The sequence below is a fragment of the Polypterus senegalus genome, chromosome 1 (genome assembly GCF_016835505.1).
Source record: "Polypterus senegalus isolate Bchr_013 chromosome 1, ASM1683550v1, whole genome shotgun sequence".
NCBI lineage: Eukaryota > Metazoa > Chordata > Cladistia > Polypteriformes > Polypteridae > Polypterus > Polypterus senegalus.
In genome coordinates, this window is record NC_053154.1 from 65,887,725 (window position 1) to 65,905,696 (window position 17,972).

General features: G+C 35.3%; 1 protein-coding gene across 3 annotated transcripts in view; it reads left to right on the forward strand.

Annotated features, from left to right (window-relative positions):
* usp47 (ubiquitin specific peptidase 47) overlaps positions 1–17,875 on the forward strand; it is a 143,006-nt gene extending 125,131 nt beyond the window's left edge. For 2 of the 3 annotated variants that reach the window (XM_039749900.1, XM_039749905.1), the window contains exons 20-28: positions 5,744–6,512; positions 9,861–10,036; positions 10,286–10,366; positions 10,542–10,657; positions 12,346–12,464; positions 12,913–13,043; positions 14,747–14,794; positions 15,855–15,985; positions 16,508–17,875. In XM_039749900.1, coding sequence (XP_039605834.1) covers positions 5,744–6,512; positions 9,861–10,036; positions 10,286–10,366; positions 10,542–10,657; positions 12,346–12,464; positions 12,913–13,043; positions 14,747–14,794; positions 15,855–15,985; positions 16,508–16,682 — 1,746 coding nt within the window. In that variant the 3' untranslated portion in view covers positions 16,683–17,875. The remainder of the gene's footprint in view (positions 1–5,743; positions 6,513–9,860; positions 10,037–10,285; positions 10,367–10,541; positions 10,658–12,345; positions 12,465–12,912; positions 13,044–14,746; positions 14,795–15,854; positions 15,986–16,507) is intronic. The other variant, XM_039749911.1, reaches the window with a different exon arrangement.
* The last annotated feature ends 97 nt before the right edge of the window (positions 17,876–17,972 follow it).

Consider the following 17,972-nt stretch of genomic DNA (forward strand, 5'->3'; position numbering starts at 1 on the left):
TTCAATGCTTTGAACTCTACTTTTTTAATGTGACAGTGATTTACATAAAATCAAAAACGGAAATTTGAGTTTCACTGTAACAAAAGAAATTTTATAAATATCCATGCACTCTTAAGCTTGTTTAGTTAGTTCACTATCCTCAGTTTTTGGCTTTCCTTCCAACCTAATTTCTTAATTAAAAACAAATTATTGTTCAAACTACGTTTTTGTGTTTCATTTTAGTTAACATGCTTGTAAGATTCCTGACCCTTATTTGTTTCTTTCAGTATTAAAAAGGTGTTTTGCTATTTTTATTTATTCTTGCTATTTTAATAAAATAACTCTTAACAATAAGATAAACATGACAGAGGAATCGGCAGCACATTATCTAGCTTGGTCCGAAATAGTTCAAACTGCAGGTTTTCCAGCAATAAGATGAGTTGTGTACCAAAAAAACTCTACAGAACAAGTGCCTTCATTTTAAAAGTTTTAGTGGAATTCAAGGTAAATAGTTCACACAAAAAATAAAGATGAAAGTTGATAATATTATTAAAAAAAAATTAAAAACCTCTTGTCTATGATGATCCGTTTAAGGCTTAAGTTTCTAGGCTGTATTTCTTAAGGTTTCTATATGTTATCACATACACTAGGAGAAAAAAACCTATAGAACTATAGAAAACTGTCATTTATGTATTTCTATGTAACAGTTCATGTTTCTTTCTAGCTGTCTAATGAGATCATTGTTTTATCAGAATGTAACTGAACATTGAATACATTCCATTAATTTATTTTATGGGGTAAAACAATCTAATCTTCCATTATCTGTATGAATGCTGTATTTTGTTTAAACTAAGAAAAAACATAGGTATATTCACCATTAACAACCATTTTAAATAACTTAAAAGATTTGGCTGTTAAAAATATAAGTATAGGTCTTGATGATTTCCAGTACAGTACTAAATGGGAAACTGTGACAAAATTAACAATGTACAGTGGGTACGGAAAGTATTCAGACCCCCTTCAATTTTTCACTCTTTGTTATATTGCAGCCATTTGCTAAAATCATTTAAATTATTTTTTTCCTCATTAATGTACACACAGCACCCCATATTGACAGACAAAAAAAATAATTTTTGAAATTGTTGCAGATTTATTAAAAAAGAAAAACTGAAATATCACATGGTCCTAAGTATTCAGACCCTTTGCTGTGACAATCCATGTTTTTAACTCCGGTTCTTTCCATTTCTTCTGATCATCCTTGAGATCACCTTCATTTGAGTCCAGCTGTGTTTGATTATACTGATTGAACTTGATTAGGAAAGCCACACACCTGTCTATATAAGACCTTACAGCTCACAATGCATGTCACAGCAAATGAGAATCATGAGGTCAAAGGAACTGTTTGAAGAGCTCAGAGACAAAATTGTGGCAAGGCACAGATCTGGCCAAGGTTACAAAAAAATTTCTGCTGCACTTAAGGTTCCCAAGAGCACAGTGGCCTCCATAATCCTTAAATGGAAGATGTTTGGGACGACCAGAACCCTTCCTAGAGCTGGCCGTCCGGCCAAGCTGAGCTACCGGGGGAGAAGAGCCTTGGTGAGAGAGGTAAAGAACCACCCAAAGATCACTTTGGCTGAGCTCCAGAGATGCACTCAGGAGATGGGAGAAAGTTGTAGAAAGTCAACCATCACTGCAGCCCTCCACCAGTCAGGGCTTTATGGCAGAGTGGCCTGTCAGAAGCCTCTCCTCAGTGCAAGACACATGACAGCCCGCATGGAGTTTGCTAAAAGACACCTGAAGGATTCTCTGGTCTGATAAGACCAAGATAGAACTTTTTGGCCTTAATTCTAAGCGGTATGTGTGGAGACAACCAGGCACTGCTCATCACTTATCCAATACAGTCCCCACAGTGAAGCATGGCAGTGGCAGCATCATGCTGTGGTGGTGTTTTTCAGCTGCAGGGACAGGACGACTGGTTGCAATTGAGGGAAAGATGAATGCGGCCAAGTACAGGGAAATCCTGGACAAAAACCTTTTCCAGAGTGCTAAGGACCTCAGACTGGGCCGAAGGTTTACCTTCCAACAAGACAATGACCGTAAGCACACAGCTAAAATAACGAAGGAGTGGCTTCACAACAACTCTGTGACTGTGCTTGAATGGCCCAGCCAGAGCCCTGACTTAAACCCAATTGAGCATCTCTGAAGAGACCTAAAAATGGCTGTCCACCAACGTTTACCATCCAACCTGACAGAACTGGAGAGGATCTGCAAGGAGGAATGGCAGAGGATCCCCAGATCCAGGTGTGAAAAACTTGTTGCATCTTTCCCAAGAAGACTCATGGCTGTATTAGCTCAAAAGGGTGCTTCTACTAAGTACTGAGCAAAGGGTCTGAATACTTAGGACCATGTGATATTTCAGTTTTGCTTTTTTAATAAATCTGCAACAATTTCAAAAATTCTTTTTTTTTGTCTGTCAATATGGAGTGCTGTGTGTACATTAATGAGGAAAAAAATTAATTTAAATGATTTTAGTTAATGGCTGCAATATAACACAGAGTGTAAAATTGAAGGGGGCCTAAATACTTTCTGTACCCACCTTATACATTTTACAAAGCAAAATAGTTAACCAAGCCTCTGGTTGTAAATAAGTTCCATTCCTTCAGACGTTCATAACGTGATGATGTTTGTAAGTCAAAACTTTTATTGAGAATGTCTGTTAATGGAAAAAATAAAAAAAAAGCATAATTCATTACTTTTTTTTTTTTTTTTTTTATTAACAGAAAACCTAATAAAATGGCAGTGGAATAAGTTAATTGTATGATATGTTGACCTTGGGCATAAATGGTCTACTCCTTTTCATAATGACACAGTACTTCATAGAGTAGAAACAGGCATAATGATGATGAAAATCCCCACTCTTAGTGATTATTACTCAGAATAGACATGCTTTCTTTGCTGAAGGATTATTTATAATATTAACCTCCTCCTCCCAACATGTATACTTCCTTCCAGCTGGCTAGAAAATATACTTAGGTTGCTGGGAATTACTAGCAGTGGTTTCTGCCGATCAGGAAAATGGCCAGCTGCCAGATGAACTACTTACATATGACAGCGTTTATTGCACATATTTTCATGCTGCCAGTACATTTAATGATATGTGAAAGTGGTGACAAAGGCCATACTGTACAGCATTATTTCTTACCATCAGGAATTGCTGCATTCATTTGCATAAGAACTAACATTCTCTGTTTTTTTAAAAAAAAAACACCTCAGTCTTCTTTTGCTTAAACTGAAAAGGCTCAGCTCTTTTAATCTTTCTTCATAATTCATCCCCTGTAGCCCTGGAATGAGCCAAGTCTTTTTCTAGCACTGCTATGTCCTTTTAGTAGCGTGGAGACCAAAACTGCATACAGTACTCCAGAGGAGGACTCACTAGTGCATTATAAAGCTTGAGCATTGAGCATAACCTCCTACCCATGCTCTCTTTCTCAGGGGTGGGGTTGATTTGTCTTCAATCCTATTCTTGTAAAATTGATCTATTTGTATGGAATGTTGTGTGATTTCAATAAAATCAATAAAATTATTTAAAAAAAAGACATCAATTGGCTGCAACTAGTGCAGAATGCAGCTGCAAGAATCTCAACTAGGAAAAGAAAATCTGAGTACATCTATCCAGTATTGATGTCACTACATTACTTTTAGAATTTATTTTAAAATACAGCTTATGGTTTACAAAGCCTTAAATAATCTCGCTTCATCCTGTATTTTGGAATGCCTTTCATCTTACACTCCAAATCATGACCTTAGACCTTCAGATGAGTGTCTTGTCTACTTATAATTCCAAGAGCTAAACATAAAAGTAATAGTGAGCCAGGCTTCTGCTGTTATGCACCTTAAATCTGGAACAGTTTACTGCTAGAAATTCGGCAGACTACTACGCTGCAAAACTGCTAAAAACCCATTATTTTAGCATGGCTTTCTGATAGCTTTTAGTGTAACCTTGATATTCTGTATATGCATTTAATTTATCATTTTTATCATGGCTAGGCAATCCGTACTAACCCCTACTTTCTCTGCTGTTCTTTTACTGGTTTTCTGCAATGGCGCTCTTCGCTGCCACCACCTAATCAATTCACCATGTAGTCCCTACATTGATGGATTTGATGGATTGAAGACCAGATATCCACATGACCATTATTATCTTAATTCTTTCACGTGAAACTTGAAAACCATCAGGACTGATTTAGATCATTTATGTTAGGTAGACTGCGCAATGGGAACTGGGCGGTCTCATAGCCTCTGAATCCCTGCAGATTTTTTTTTCTCCAGACCTCTGGAGTTTTGTTTGTTTTTTCTGCCCTCCTGGCCATCAAACCTTACTTTATTCTTTGTTACTTATTATTGTTTAATTTTATTTTTATATTTTTACCTTTTTTTTTATACTTTTCTTTCTTCATCATGTAAAGCACTTTGGCCTACATCAGCCTACATTATTTGTATGAAAATGTGCTATATAAATAAATGTTGCTGCTGTTACTGTTTTAAACCAGTTAGCTACATTGGTTTAAGTGTATAGCAAAGAATGTTTGTCTTGTTGACATTTGTAGCCAGAAAGATAGCCAAGGGTCAGTCAGTTACACACATAGTTAAAAACAAAAGGAAAAAAATGCTACAACAAGAATCCACTAAAGTATTAGACAGTTACATGAGCATGTTTGTCATGGCAACACAAGACTTTTACATCTTAATCACATCACTTATACAGGTACAACATATTTTTCAATACTGCCCTCCTTCCCAACATGCATTCCAGAATGGATATTAAATCTTATTTTTAAATATATTTCTGCCCTCCAGGCTAAAACTAATAGTACCCCTACAGCTGAACATTAGTCAGATAGCTTTTCATCTGATAAAACCTGACAACTGGGTAAATTGCCTGATGTTCTGCTTTTTACTGAAAGTGAAAGCCAGCCAGTCAGATTTTGAACTTTCAGGTTACATGCAGAGGTACTAATCATAACTAAAACTCAGCTTTTGCTATCTTTGTTGGGCACACTTTGGCACCAGTGGGATTCAAAGAAATTGGCTTTGACTGGTCCTAGGAAGTAGGTTGTCTTGTAGGCAAAGGAACACCATTTGTGCACAGCCTTGTTGCGAGTCATCACTCCCTTTACCCTAATATTCTAGCTCTCTTTTCAGTGAGTATAGGTTAAAAAGTGAGTGAATTAAAGCATTGCTCCAAGCAAGGAACAGTGACATCATGCCTGTATAACTTGAAGTATCCCCACATCCCCTTTGAATGTACAGTGCATGAGGCAGACTGTTGCCACACCAGTGGTGTTTCAAAGTGCCATATACAATTTGTGCAGCACCTAGACTTCCTCCTTCATTTGTATAGAAACACAAGTCTTGTTCTGTTTTATTAGACAATTGCAACCTTATTATGTGCTTTTCTTTTGCATAATATGTGAAAACAGAACTGTTATGTTACAGAGAAAGACATATCTTTTTATATGTGGTAGTATTGAAATGTAATTGAAATTGCTGTACTTTGCAGTTTATATGGTGAATTAATACAAATTAATAAACTGTTGCTAGAGTCTGCTTGTTTTTGTTGGGGGAAAGGAGTTTGATGTCTGAGAAAACGACAGTACGTTTGTGATGCTCTGTTTGTGAGCAAGCTTATATTTTGTCTTGTAGCTAATATTAAAAGCAAAATACCTTAATTTGACTCTAACCTTGTACATCGTTTTCTATATAGGTATTTGTTGAAAGTTCAGATTCTGCAGACTACCACGTCACGTTTTCAGATTCCAATTTATGGAAACTTCTTGATCGTCATGGAAACACTATTAAGCTGAATGTTTCATTACCAGAATCATCTCCCGTTTCCCAGACATACAGGACTTTTTGCCATAAACTTGGCAGTTCTGGCTTTTTGGAAGATGCCAGTGACCGAGTTAAAGGAGCCCAAAAATCAGTTGAAGCAATTTTAGAAGCAAGCACTGAAAAACTTAAAAGCTTATCACTCCAGCAGCAGCAACAACAACGTGCTACTAGTGATTTCAAGACTACAGAAGCCAGTGACTTTGAAAATAATGAGTGTCCATCTCAAGAGGTTGACTCGTGTGCTTCAGTTGACAATAGGGAGCTGGAGAACCGGATACAAACTTCGGACCCCGAAAACAACTTTCAGTCAGAGGAGCGTTCAGACTCTGATATAAACAATGATAGAAGCACTAGTTCAGTGGATAGTGATATTCTTAGCTCCAGTCACAGTAGTGACACCTTGTGCAATGCTGATAATGCCCAAATCCCCTTAGCAAATGGACTGGATTCTCATAGCATCACATGCAGCCGGCGGTCAAAAGCAAGTGAAGGAAGAAAAGAAACGTGGGACACTGCAGAAGAAGATTCAGGAACAGACAGTGAATATGATGAAAAAGGAAAGAGCAAAGGGGAAATTCATTGCATGTACTTCAGAGCAGAGCCATATGCTTCAGATGAAAATTCAGGAAGTGGACAAAAATGTATGTTGCCATCTTAGTACAGTGGTGTATTTTAAATTTTTTTGTTAGAAGCTATTATCTTAAAATATAATTAATACTGTGCAGTAGTTTAGAGAATTTTGAGTTTTTAATCTGTGTTCTAAGTTGGTAATGTTTACAACATACAGTCATGGCCGAAATTATCGGCATGCCAGAAAATGCACCATTTCTCCCACAATATTGTTGCAATTACAAATGGTTTGGTATACACATGTTTATTTCTTTTATGTGCATTGGAACAAACAAAAAAACACGAAAAAAAGCCAAATCTGATGTCATGTCACACAGAACTCCAAAAATGGGCCGGACAAAATTATTGGCACCTTTTCAAAATTGTGGGTAAATCATTTTATTTCAAGCATATGATGTTCATTTGAACTCACCTGTGGCAAGAAACAGGTGCTGGCAATATGGCAATCACACCTGAAGCCAGTTAAAATGGAGAAAAGTTGACTCAAACTTTCTGTTGTGTGTCTGAGTGTGCCACACTAAGCATGGAGAACAGAAAGAAGAGCAGAGAATTGTCTGAGGACTTGAGAACAAAAATTGTGGTAAAATATCAACAATCTCAAGGCTACAAGTCCATCTCCAGAGATCTTCATGTTCCTTTGTCCACTGTGCGCAACATAATCAAGAAGTTCACAACACATGGCACTCTAGCTAATCTCCCTGGACATGGGCGGAAGAGAAAAATTGATAAAAGACTGCAACGAAGACATATTCAGGCTGTTCTGCAGACTCTGGGTGCAACAGTGTCAGCTTGATCTATCTGTCAACATCCGAACGAAATGAAACGCTATGGCAGGAGAGCCACGAGAACCCCACTGCTGACACAGAAACATTTCAAAAAAGCCAGACTGGAGTTTGCCAAAATGTACTTGAGGAAGCCAAAATCCTTCTGGGTGAACGTCTTGTCGACAGATGAGACAAAGGTAGAGCTTTTTGGTAAAGATCATCATTCTACTGTTTACAGAAAACGGAATGAGGCCTACGAAGAAAAGAACACAGTACCTACAGTCAAACATGGTGGAGGTTCTAAGATGTTTTGGAGATGTTTTGCTGCCTGTGGCACTGGATGCCTTGACTGTGTGCAAGGCATCATGAAATCTGAAGACTACCAAAAGATATTGGGGCGCAATGTAGGGCCCAGTGTCAGAAAGCTGGGTCTGCGTTAGAGGTCATGGGTGTTTCAGCAGGACAATGACCCCAAACATACCTCTGAAAGCACCCAGAAATGGTTGAAGACAAAGCGCTGGAGAGTTCTGAAGTGGCCAGCAATGAGTCCGGATCTAAATCCGATTGAACACTTATGAAGAGATCTCAAAATTGCTGTTGGGTGAAGGCCTCCTTCAAATCTGAGAGACCTTGAGCAGTTTGCAAAAGAAGAGTGGTCGGAAATTCCAGTTGAGAGGTGTAAAAAGCTTGTTGATGGTTATAGGAAGCGTTTGATTTCAGTTATTTTTTCCAAAGGGCGTGCAACCAAATAAGTTTAGGGTGCCAATAATTTTGTCCAGCCCAATTTTTGAGTTTTGTGTGAAATGATGTCCAATTTGGCTTTTTTTCTGTGTTTTTTGGTGTTGTTCCAATGCACATAAAGGAAATAAACGTGTATACCAAAACATTTGTAATTGCAACAATTTTCTGGGAGAAATAGTGCATTTTCTGGGAAAATTCCAGGGGTGCCGATAATTTTGGCCATGACTGTATATTCACATTTTTTATTGTGCTCTCTAAAATGAAACATTGTAATTTTAATTTTGTTTTTGTAGAAGTTCATACTTTTCAATATTGTTTTTGTTGTTTTATTGCAGATATACATTTTTCGTGCTCTTGCTTTCACCGAGTTATCCATAACACAGAGAAACAGTATTAGGTATTTTTTGAGGGCATGAACTGGAAGTGTAAAATTGAAGACTCCATATCCCATTGACAATGTTACATTCTGATAACACCATATCATTTTAATATATATAATATTTATAAGCCCTCATTTTTTCCTGGACTTAAAAGATTTAAGTAACAAAACAGGGAGGTCTTAAAAATTATATTTAAATGAAAACTGCCATTACACTATGTGACAGCCAACATATGGTATTAGATAGCAATACTATATATATACAGTGGTGTACAATAATGTGTAAAATTTATTGAGAAATGTATGATACCTGACAGCTGAAGCATTGCAGACTTGTAGCCAGAGTGGTCCAGCTGTTCTCAAATCATATCACTTTAAGCTAAAAAAGTCTTGTAATGAATTTGAATGAAATTGGGATATTTTAGTGGACTCTTGATAAAGTTTTGTACATGACATGGTGAGTACAGTCACACTGTTTTGACAAATCCTTATCAGTGTATGTATGTTATAAGCCTTAGAAAGATGATGCACAAGGGAAAAGGAAGCTGGTCTACTGAGAACATGTGATAGCTATGTACAAATGAAGAAGTACACCTCATATCCAGTGCAGAATTTTTAAACAATAAAGAATGTATTTAAACGATAGTGACAGGCAAAGTATGTGCTATATTAATTTCATGTAGTATGTTAGGCTATATAGTAAATATTAATTTCTCTTATTAAGCAGCATAAAGCTTTTGTTATATCAGTGTAGGTGCTCCAAATCATGAGGCAATTGCTTTGCTGTTTTTGGTATGAGCTGATATGAAAAATATTTCATTTTTACGTTGCTTCATTTTATTGTGAAATTTACGATCCAATAAAAAATAAGCTATAATACAAACCTACAGCATATGTTACTGCCATCTTGTGGTAAGGCTGTTGTTATTCAAGTCAAGGACAACTTAAGAAAACTGCTGTGATAATTCAGAAAATAGAAATCTATGCTCAGTTCTAAAATGTTTAATTCCACTAAACAACTTCAGATGATTTGTTAATTTGTTCACTGTTAGATCCTAAAGTAGAGCTTTTTATGCTCTAAAGTGTGTGTGAATAGATGAAACACAGTTATTTAAAGACATTATGTAAGGGAAGTGAGACATGGCCAAAGTTTGTAAGTAAAAGTCGAGCTTTCAGTCATTAACAAAGATTATAACCAGTATAAAGCTTAATATCAAAGTTTTTCTTTCAAATCTTTATTATTCCGGCAGATTTTGAGCACTACTTTAACCATGTGCCCGTCTCTCTTATGTGACATTGTCATGGTATATTGGGTCACATAGAAACCATAAAGCATCATAGTGTTCAGGTACACAGAAAGACATTGTGAAAAAAATGCCTACAAAATGCTAAAATAATATACTGTATAATACATTTTTTTTAAAAAAAAGCAACTGCTTGATCTTAATATTTATAATTTTTTTATATTCTTGCAGATTTAACTGTCCACGTTGATAAGCGAATAACACTGGCTGCCTTCAAGCAGAATTTGGAGCCCTATGTAGGAGTTCCATCATCCCAGTTTAAGGTCTTCCGTGTCTACGCAAACAATCAAGAGTTTGAAAGCGTTCGACTAAATGAAACTCTTTCTTCATTTGCAGATGATAATAAGGTTTGTTGGCCTTTTGTATTCAACAACAAAACCTATTTTAAAGTGTATGCTTTTGTCATTGGAAAAAGGTAGTCTTCACTAAAGAGATACTTGTAAATGTATTTTGTTTGCTGTGCCTAATATGTGATCGAAAAAGTCTGCCATTTTGGTCCTTTGTTGATGCTAAACAGAAAGCAAGGCAGTTAATTCATTGATGACGCTAAGTGTAGGGTCACATTTTTAATCTTTTATTTTCTTTTTAAATCATAGATAACTATTAGGTTAGGAAGAGCACTGAAAAAGGGTGAATACAGAGTCAAAGTTTACCAGCTACTAGTCAATAATCCTGAGGTAAGAGTATTTCATTTTAGGACAAGTGGGTATTTTTATAATTTTAATTAATTAATACTATCTATGATAAATACAAATGTGATTGTATTTTAGAGGAAGAAAATGTAGCTTTTTGCACTGTTTTGGAGAAATAGTGAGGGTATATCTGATATGAAAATGTTTTTGTTTCCAAAAGCCTTGCAAGTTCCTGTTGGATGCAGTGTTTGCAAAGGGGATGACAGTCAGGCAGTCCAAGGAAGAGTTATTACCCCATCTTCAGGACCAATGCAGACTTGACCTCACCATTGATAGGCATGTATCTAAAAACTATATTTTATAGAGTGAAGGGGCTATTTAAAAGTAATGAAGAGTTTAATCATTTCAAATCCTCATGGTGCTCTGCAGTCTTGTCTTTAGAATTTGTATTATTTATTTAGCTATAAATATTTAATTGATTTTATGTAAGTTTTGTTAAAGCGTTCATGAGTAGGCTTTATTTTGCTCAGAGCCATAGTGTTGCCTAGTTTACAGTAAGCACCCCTCACAGTTGGGGGCAGTGGTTTAATTCTACATAATATACATACTGTACATGCTATAATAAATATGAGCATTGGAAAAAGTATTCAGAAAATAAAGCTCAAAATATAAAACTACAGTTCTGAAAATGTAAATGTTTAATTTTGATAGCTATTATTAAGAAAAAAATATTTCGGTGAACATATACTATATTCTGCCTTGCAATTTGTTTAGAAGTTTGCAACATTAACCTCTATTTGTGATTTTGTTTTTTTCTCTCCACATAAATGATTTGACATTTAAGCTACCAATAGTGCAGATCTTGGGAGCAGCAGTTAAGGCTTATGGCCAAGTGGCCTTCATTTACTTAAACTTTCAGAACAAAATTGAATTTTTAGATTTCTCTAAATAAAAAGTTAAATATGTTGAGACAGGAAAAAAATAAAAAGTTACATCTGGATGCATTGTCTTCACCTTGCGCACTGTAAAATCTAAGCTGTACCACCAGCATCTTGTATCAAAGGATCTCCCATGCTTTCCTTGTTATTGGCCAAATATCTAAATGCAACACCTAAAATTTAAATGTAAAAGTTTTGGATAAAAAAAGTACTCATTCAGCTCCTCATATTCCAATAAATAAATGTTGCTGAGCAGCAGTTATCAGGGTTAGGATGGTAGTAACTTAAGGTACTATTAATGTCTTTAACACTAGAATTACCAAAGCCTACGAGAAAACTCATAAATCCGGTCCACCTTAAATCCGTTCGCACATCTCCGTCAGCGTCTTTTGTTCGGTAAATGTGCCAATTAAGACAAAGCAGCAAGCAGCCTGCTATTCCATCTCCCACCATCGCAGAATGTTCACTAAGTTCTCCCAGCTCACGTCTTGTTTGATTTTCTGGGGGTGAACTGCTGGAGTTTTAGAGTGGAAATAATAGATCGTTATTTGAACCACATGCATTTAATGTGTGTTCCATTTCTACAGTAATCTGTGTAAACACATTGTTAAAACAGAAATCTTTTCATATTTTAGTAATAAATGTTACAAAATGTAGGCATAAACTATAGAATGTGTGAATCCTGAAGTCCAAAGATCAAATAAACACTTTCACAAAAGGTTCAAGGATGATACAACAGCTTCCGTGGCGTAGCGGTAAGATTTGCTGACTTGTAATCAAGAGGCCACCAGTTCGATCCACACTGCCTCCTATATTTACTGTTTTCAGTAGTGAGCTGCTCTTATTGTTAATATTATACAGTATACACATACATTTGGCTTGCGTCTGTAACAGACAGTGTACATTTATAGTACTGTACTTGTAAAAGTTACCTTTTTTTTTTTCACTTTTATTCTGTCATTCACGATCACAGAATGATCGTCCGTCTGTCATACACATTAGGCCAAGTCTTCTCTTTGACTACAGGGTAATTAATGGGTTAATTAATTTGTTTAAATGATCACAGTTTGTTCTTCATACTTACAGGTTTAGACTGAGGAAAAAAACATGGAAAAATCCTGGAACTATATTTTTGGACTATCATGTATATGAAGAAGATATTAACATTTCTAGCAACTGGGAGGTCTTCCTGGAAGTGCTTGATGGTAAGCTTTTACAAAAAAGATGATCATTATAAAATTATCCATTGCTGGAAATGCTGCTGTTAGAGATTAAAAAGTTACCGTGAAAAGTGTTTTGTTGACTTTTGCCGTAACTTGATATGTTTGACTTTTTGAATTTTGAGGAATATAAAGTTGCTGTGAGAAATAATTGTACTTATTGAAGATTGTTTGCTGAAGAGGTTCATACCTGATAAGATTTCTAATTACACACAACAGAAAAAAAAAAATCAGATCTCAGTTTTTGCTTTGTGTTAGATATTGTTCTGAAAGACAGAATCAAAATTTGACAGATGGACCAAGTAGGCATTTCCATATAATTCCTATAGGATCATGGATTGTCCATGATAACTAAACATCTAAACTTACTTGCAGATGATTTTACGTTTGTTTATTCCTCTGTAATTCATTTTGTATGTTTTTCTTATTACAGATACAGAGAAAATGAAATCTATGTCACAACTGGCAGTGCTAACCAGGAGATGGCGTCCAGCACAAATGAACCTAGAATCCTTCCAGGAGGTTGTTTTAGAAAGCAATAGTGTTGATGAACTTAAGGAGAAAGTGAGTTCTTTAAGTGGTAGTCTTTAATATCATAATATTGTGCATGCCTTTGTCTATTAAAAATGTAAGGACACAAATTATAAATACCACTTTAGACCAGATTTTCACTTTTTTACAGCGTGGAAACATAGATTCAGTGTAACATTTTCCAAATGATAATGAGATGAAATATATAGGGAGAAATTAGTTTCACAGTTTTAACTAGTCCTATATGGCTTAATTTGCTCATTTACGGGAATTAATCAGAAATCTAGACCTTTATTTTATTTATTTTTTTACTATGGTAATTTCATAGTGTCTCATTTTCAGCAGTCTTTCTGTATTTATCTTACAAGTTTTGTATTCTTCATAAATTTTCTATTCCAAGTGCCTTTTTATTTATGCAGTGTATGAAACTGTTGAATTAATTTATTTATGCATCTTGCAAAAATATCCAGATCCTATAAAGGATTTCAAAATATGATTAATTCCAAATGAAAAAGATTGGAACTAAATTTTAATTTTACTGCAGACTCCTGGAAAAAATAATGAAAATACAAAATGAATTACTACTTAGCAAAAACAGAAATATTCATCTTAGAAAAATTTTCAGACCTTTTTCTTTTGGTAGCCTGGAGTTTTAACATGTTCCTTAATGAGGCTTTAACTTTCTTACTACTGGCCTCTCCCTGCAAACCTCTAAAGGCACTTTCATGTTTTCTGGAGTTAAGCTCCAGCCTGTTCAGGAATCATTGGCCACATAGTGAATTTGAATAAAAGTTAGGAAAAGGAAGACTTGAGGAGAGAAAGTGAAACAACTTCATATGACAGGGAAAGGTTACAGAACTATATGAAAGTGTTTGGATCTCCCCTAAGCAAAGTTAGTTCGCTAATCAAGAAATCTTTCCAGATGTACTACCAGACAAGGACATGTTTTAAAACTCAGGATCCAAAGACAATAAACTGGGCGGCAGCAAATTCCTTGTAAAACCTACAGAGCTGAGTGTCTGAGGGCTGAATTAAGGTGCCTAGGTCAGCTATAAGAAAATCTGAATGAGATTCTACTCTGAAATCATCTTAAAGCCCACCAGGAAATTGGCAGAAGGCATAAGAGTGAGCCAGTTTAATTTTGGTAACAGGCTTTTGTGGTCTTAACCAAGATTCAGAGCACTATGAGGAGGCTAAAGATTAAACAAAAATTAGTATTCTCAAGTGACCTAGCCAGTGCCGTGACATCAGTCACAATTAGAAGCTGTGGCATAGTTTCAAAGAGCTGTCTGCTGAAATAAATGGATAAAAGTTGGACACTTACTCCAGATGACTTGATGCTAAAATTATACCAAAAAGTGGTTCAGCCAAATAGCGATATGTTGGGTGTGAATTCTTGTATTTCAGCATTTTACTTTTAAGACCTCTGCTAATTCAGCTCATTTTTTTCTCTCAAGCATGTGAGTTTGCAATAAAAACTATAGAGTGGAAGAAGCTCTGCAAGTGTTATTTGCCTTTACATTTAAAGATACAGAATAGTTTTACAAGGCACAGTAGTTTTGTTATTTGTATATTATATCTTGTTAGATATAAACATGTCCTTTCCTTTGATTACTTTTTCATTATATACGGTGTAGCAATGTGTGCCATGCCAGGTAACTGTTTAAATGCACATGAGTGCATTTTACTTTCTACTCTTGTTTATTAAGAGAATAATAATGGTGATCTTCTTTCAGCTTTCAGAAATAAGTGAAATTCCTTGTGAAAATATTGAATTTGCGAAGGTAAGAACAGAACATCAATTTATTTTAGAAATTGCACAATGCAGTAATGAAAATAAAAGAAATAAAAGACCATTTTTACTATTTAGCTATGGTTTCCACATTGAATTCAAACTTCTCAAGGTGACCTTTTATGGCTTTTTCATATATTTATAATTGTCCTTCTGAACAAATAGTTTCTGACATTTATAATCAGGTAAAAATCCCATATTCCACCAGTTTTCAAGTTCAGTCCTGAAAGCCACTGTGGCTGCAGTTTTTGACTGAATTTCTTGTCTAAATTGTCATTGGATCCCTACCTTAAGTAAAGTAAGCTGATCTCCCTGCCCGCATTTTTGTGTTGTGATACCAGTTCAGAAATTTCAGAGCTGGGTTTGCAAAACTTTTATTGGAACATAGCATACATTTGTTTATGTTACATATGGATATTTTTTTTCTTCATTATTATTTTTTTTTCCACTTTTCAAAGTATTTTGGTTATTGGAACCAGTTATTGAGCATGCTAGTGAGTATGGCACTGAAGTAGCTGCACAGCATTGTGGGTCATTTTCCTTCAGTGTCTACTCTGCTTGTTATTAATTGTCATTAGGATACAATTTACTAAAGAAACTCCACAGCAGAATGACAAAACAGTTGAATACGTTACGTAGAGCTACAACAAAAATACAAATATTTCTAAATGTCACATTGTTTTTTTCTGCACACAGAATAAGGTAAATAGACTAACTGATTAAACAGTAGAATGAATCAAAAGTGAGATGGCTCATGGCTGGTATAACTGGTTGGAACATAAACCTGCAGTGGCAGCAGGCCCTAGGACTGAACTCGATGATCCCGTCATGAAATTGTTTGGAATGTTGATGTAGAGATTTGGCCATTTACAGGGTTTCAGCAAAGTAAATATGTGCATTCAAACCACTGACTTAAATTTGTGAAGCCTTTTTTTTTTTTGATAATGGATGTAGTGAATAGTCGGCAATAACTCCCTTGGAAGTTACTGCTGACTAAAAAATGTAATAAAGTTAAAAGAAAGTTAACTTTTGCTATATTGTTTTTAATGCAGGGTAGAGGGACATTTCCATGTGAAATTTCTGTATTGGAAATTCATCAGGATTTGGACTGGAATCCCAAGGTGTCAACACTCAATGTCTGGCCACTTTATATTTGTGATGATGGAGCCGTTGTCTTTTACAGGTAAAAATGTAGTATTTGAGGAAATGATGGGAATTTGACTTATCTGTACTGTCTACTATGTATTACATTGATTTCTTAGTAGATGTAGTATTACTGCATATTATTCTTTGTCTATTCTATGTGAAGAAAGAATCACTTTGATATGAAATAAATCCTCTCAAAAGTTAAGAAACTGCACTACACTGTGAGACCTGCATGCTGTAGAAATTTAAGACTTTTTTTTTCCCCCCAAAGCCCGATAATTGACTGTTTTTAATGTAATGTTTTAAAATGTTTTGCTCTTTTAAAGTTTTTCATTTAATGATTTACAATATATTACTGCTTTATTTTTTTAGGAAATTAAGAAACATTAAAAAGTATTGGCTTTTTTAATATTACTGATTATAACTGTATATAATGATAAATATGATTTTCTGTGTTAACATCTCTGCCTTACTGTAAACTCTTTATTTGAAAACCTCATGCATCCAAGTGTTTGCTTATTTTATACACTTACATTTTTTTTTTTTCTTCTAAAAAAAGAGACAAGACTGAGGAGCTAATGGACCTCTCAGATGAAGAAAGAAATGAACTTATGAAAAAAGAAAGTAGTCGACTTCTAAAAACGGGACACCGAGTAAATTATTCACCTCGAAAGGAAAAGGCTTTGAAGATCTATTTGGATGGAGCACCAAATAAAGACTGTGGTCAGGACTGAAGTTAAATGCTCTGCCTTTACATGGTGGAGTTTTCCTTCAATGCTGGCACACTACTGCTATGCAGCACCAACATGGCAGGCAGGGATCTACTTTGGAGTAGATCAGTATCACCAGCGCTGACTGGCTGACAGTCGGAGCCCAACAGGGACTCTAATTCAGAATAATGTTGTGCACTATAGATTATTGTACTGTAATGTTATGTTAAAGGGAAGTGCAAAAGGTATAAGAAATTGCAAACAAGAAAAAGTTACTCTGCCGAAAGTTCCTAGACAAGTCTGCCTACTTGCTAGAACTGGCAGTTCATAGCTGAATGAACGCTATGCACAAGCCTATAAAACAGTAATTTTTCCACTTACGTGCACATTACCTCATTCAACTATCAAAACCAACTTGTATCAAAATGAGCCAGCCTTGGCCTCGACAAAGGGTAAAATCACTGCTGCCATCTTCCATAGCTTTCAGCATTATAATTTTGCCACACTGTTCACTGATTTTTTTTTTTTTTATTAAAATCTCTGAAGTATTTGTGTTTTCATTAGCAAAACATGATTTACATTTTTCAGCCAGGGAGTTTTTAACTTCAGTGCTTTCAGTGATTAAAAACCCAACATTGTCTCTGGGAATACATGTAAATAAAATTCTTCTCCTTGTTGCAGAGTTCTTGACTTGGATCACTAAAGTCCACTGTACATTTTTAAGGATTTCTGATTGTTGGAAATATCTCACTTTTAATTGCTTAGTACAGGTACACAGTTTAATATATTACCCATAAATAATGAAATGTGATCAGCATCTAAAGCTGCTAAGCTTTCTGTAAATTATCTCTTGTCAGAGTCAATGTTTTTGGGTCACATAACTGTGACATGTTGCTGGTTTTAATTTTGTCATTTCTGTAGATACATTTCTTTCTCAGCAGAGATTTAACACATGTAAAAACCCAATAGTTCATTTGTTGAAGTGTGAAAACAAAAACAGTCTTAGAAGTATGTCTTGCATCAAAAGAGTTCAAAGGTGGAAGGTTTGGCTTTGCAGCACAAATTTTACGGTGATGGAGCTCTTCTCATATAGGCTTTGAAAGCACTGCCTAATTTATTCAACTCAACAAATATAAAATGGTTTTGGAAACTGTTTCATGTCAAAAGCTGTTTACAGTAGACATGCCAATAAAAACACAAAAAAACCTTTAACTGTTTTAACGTTAGTTTGATTTTTTTTTTTTTAATGGATGGTTTTTGTTTAAATGACAAAGTATTTGTATAGATGTAACAAAAATGCTGCATTTTAAAAGG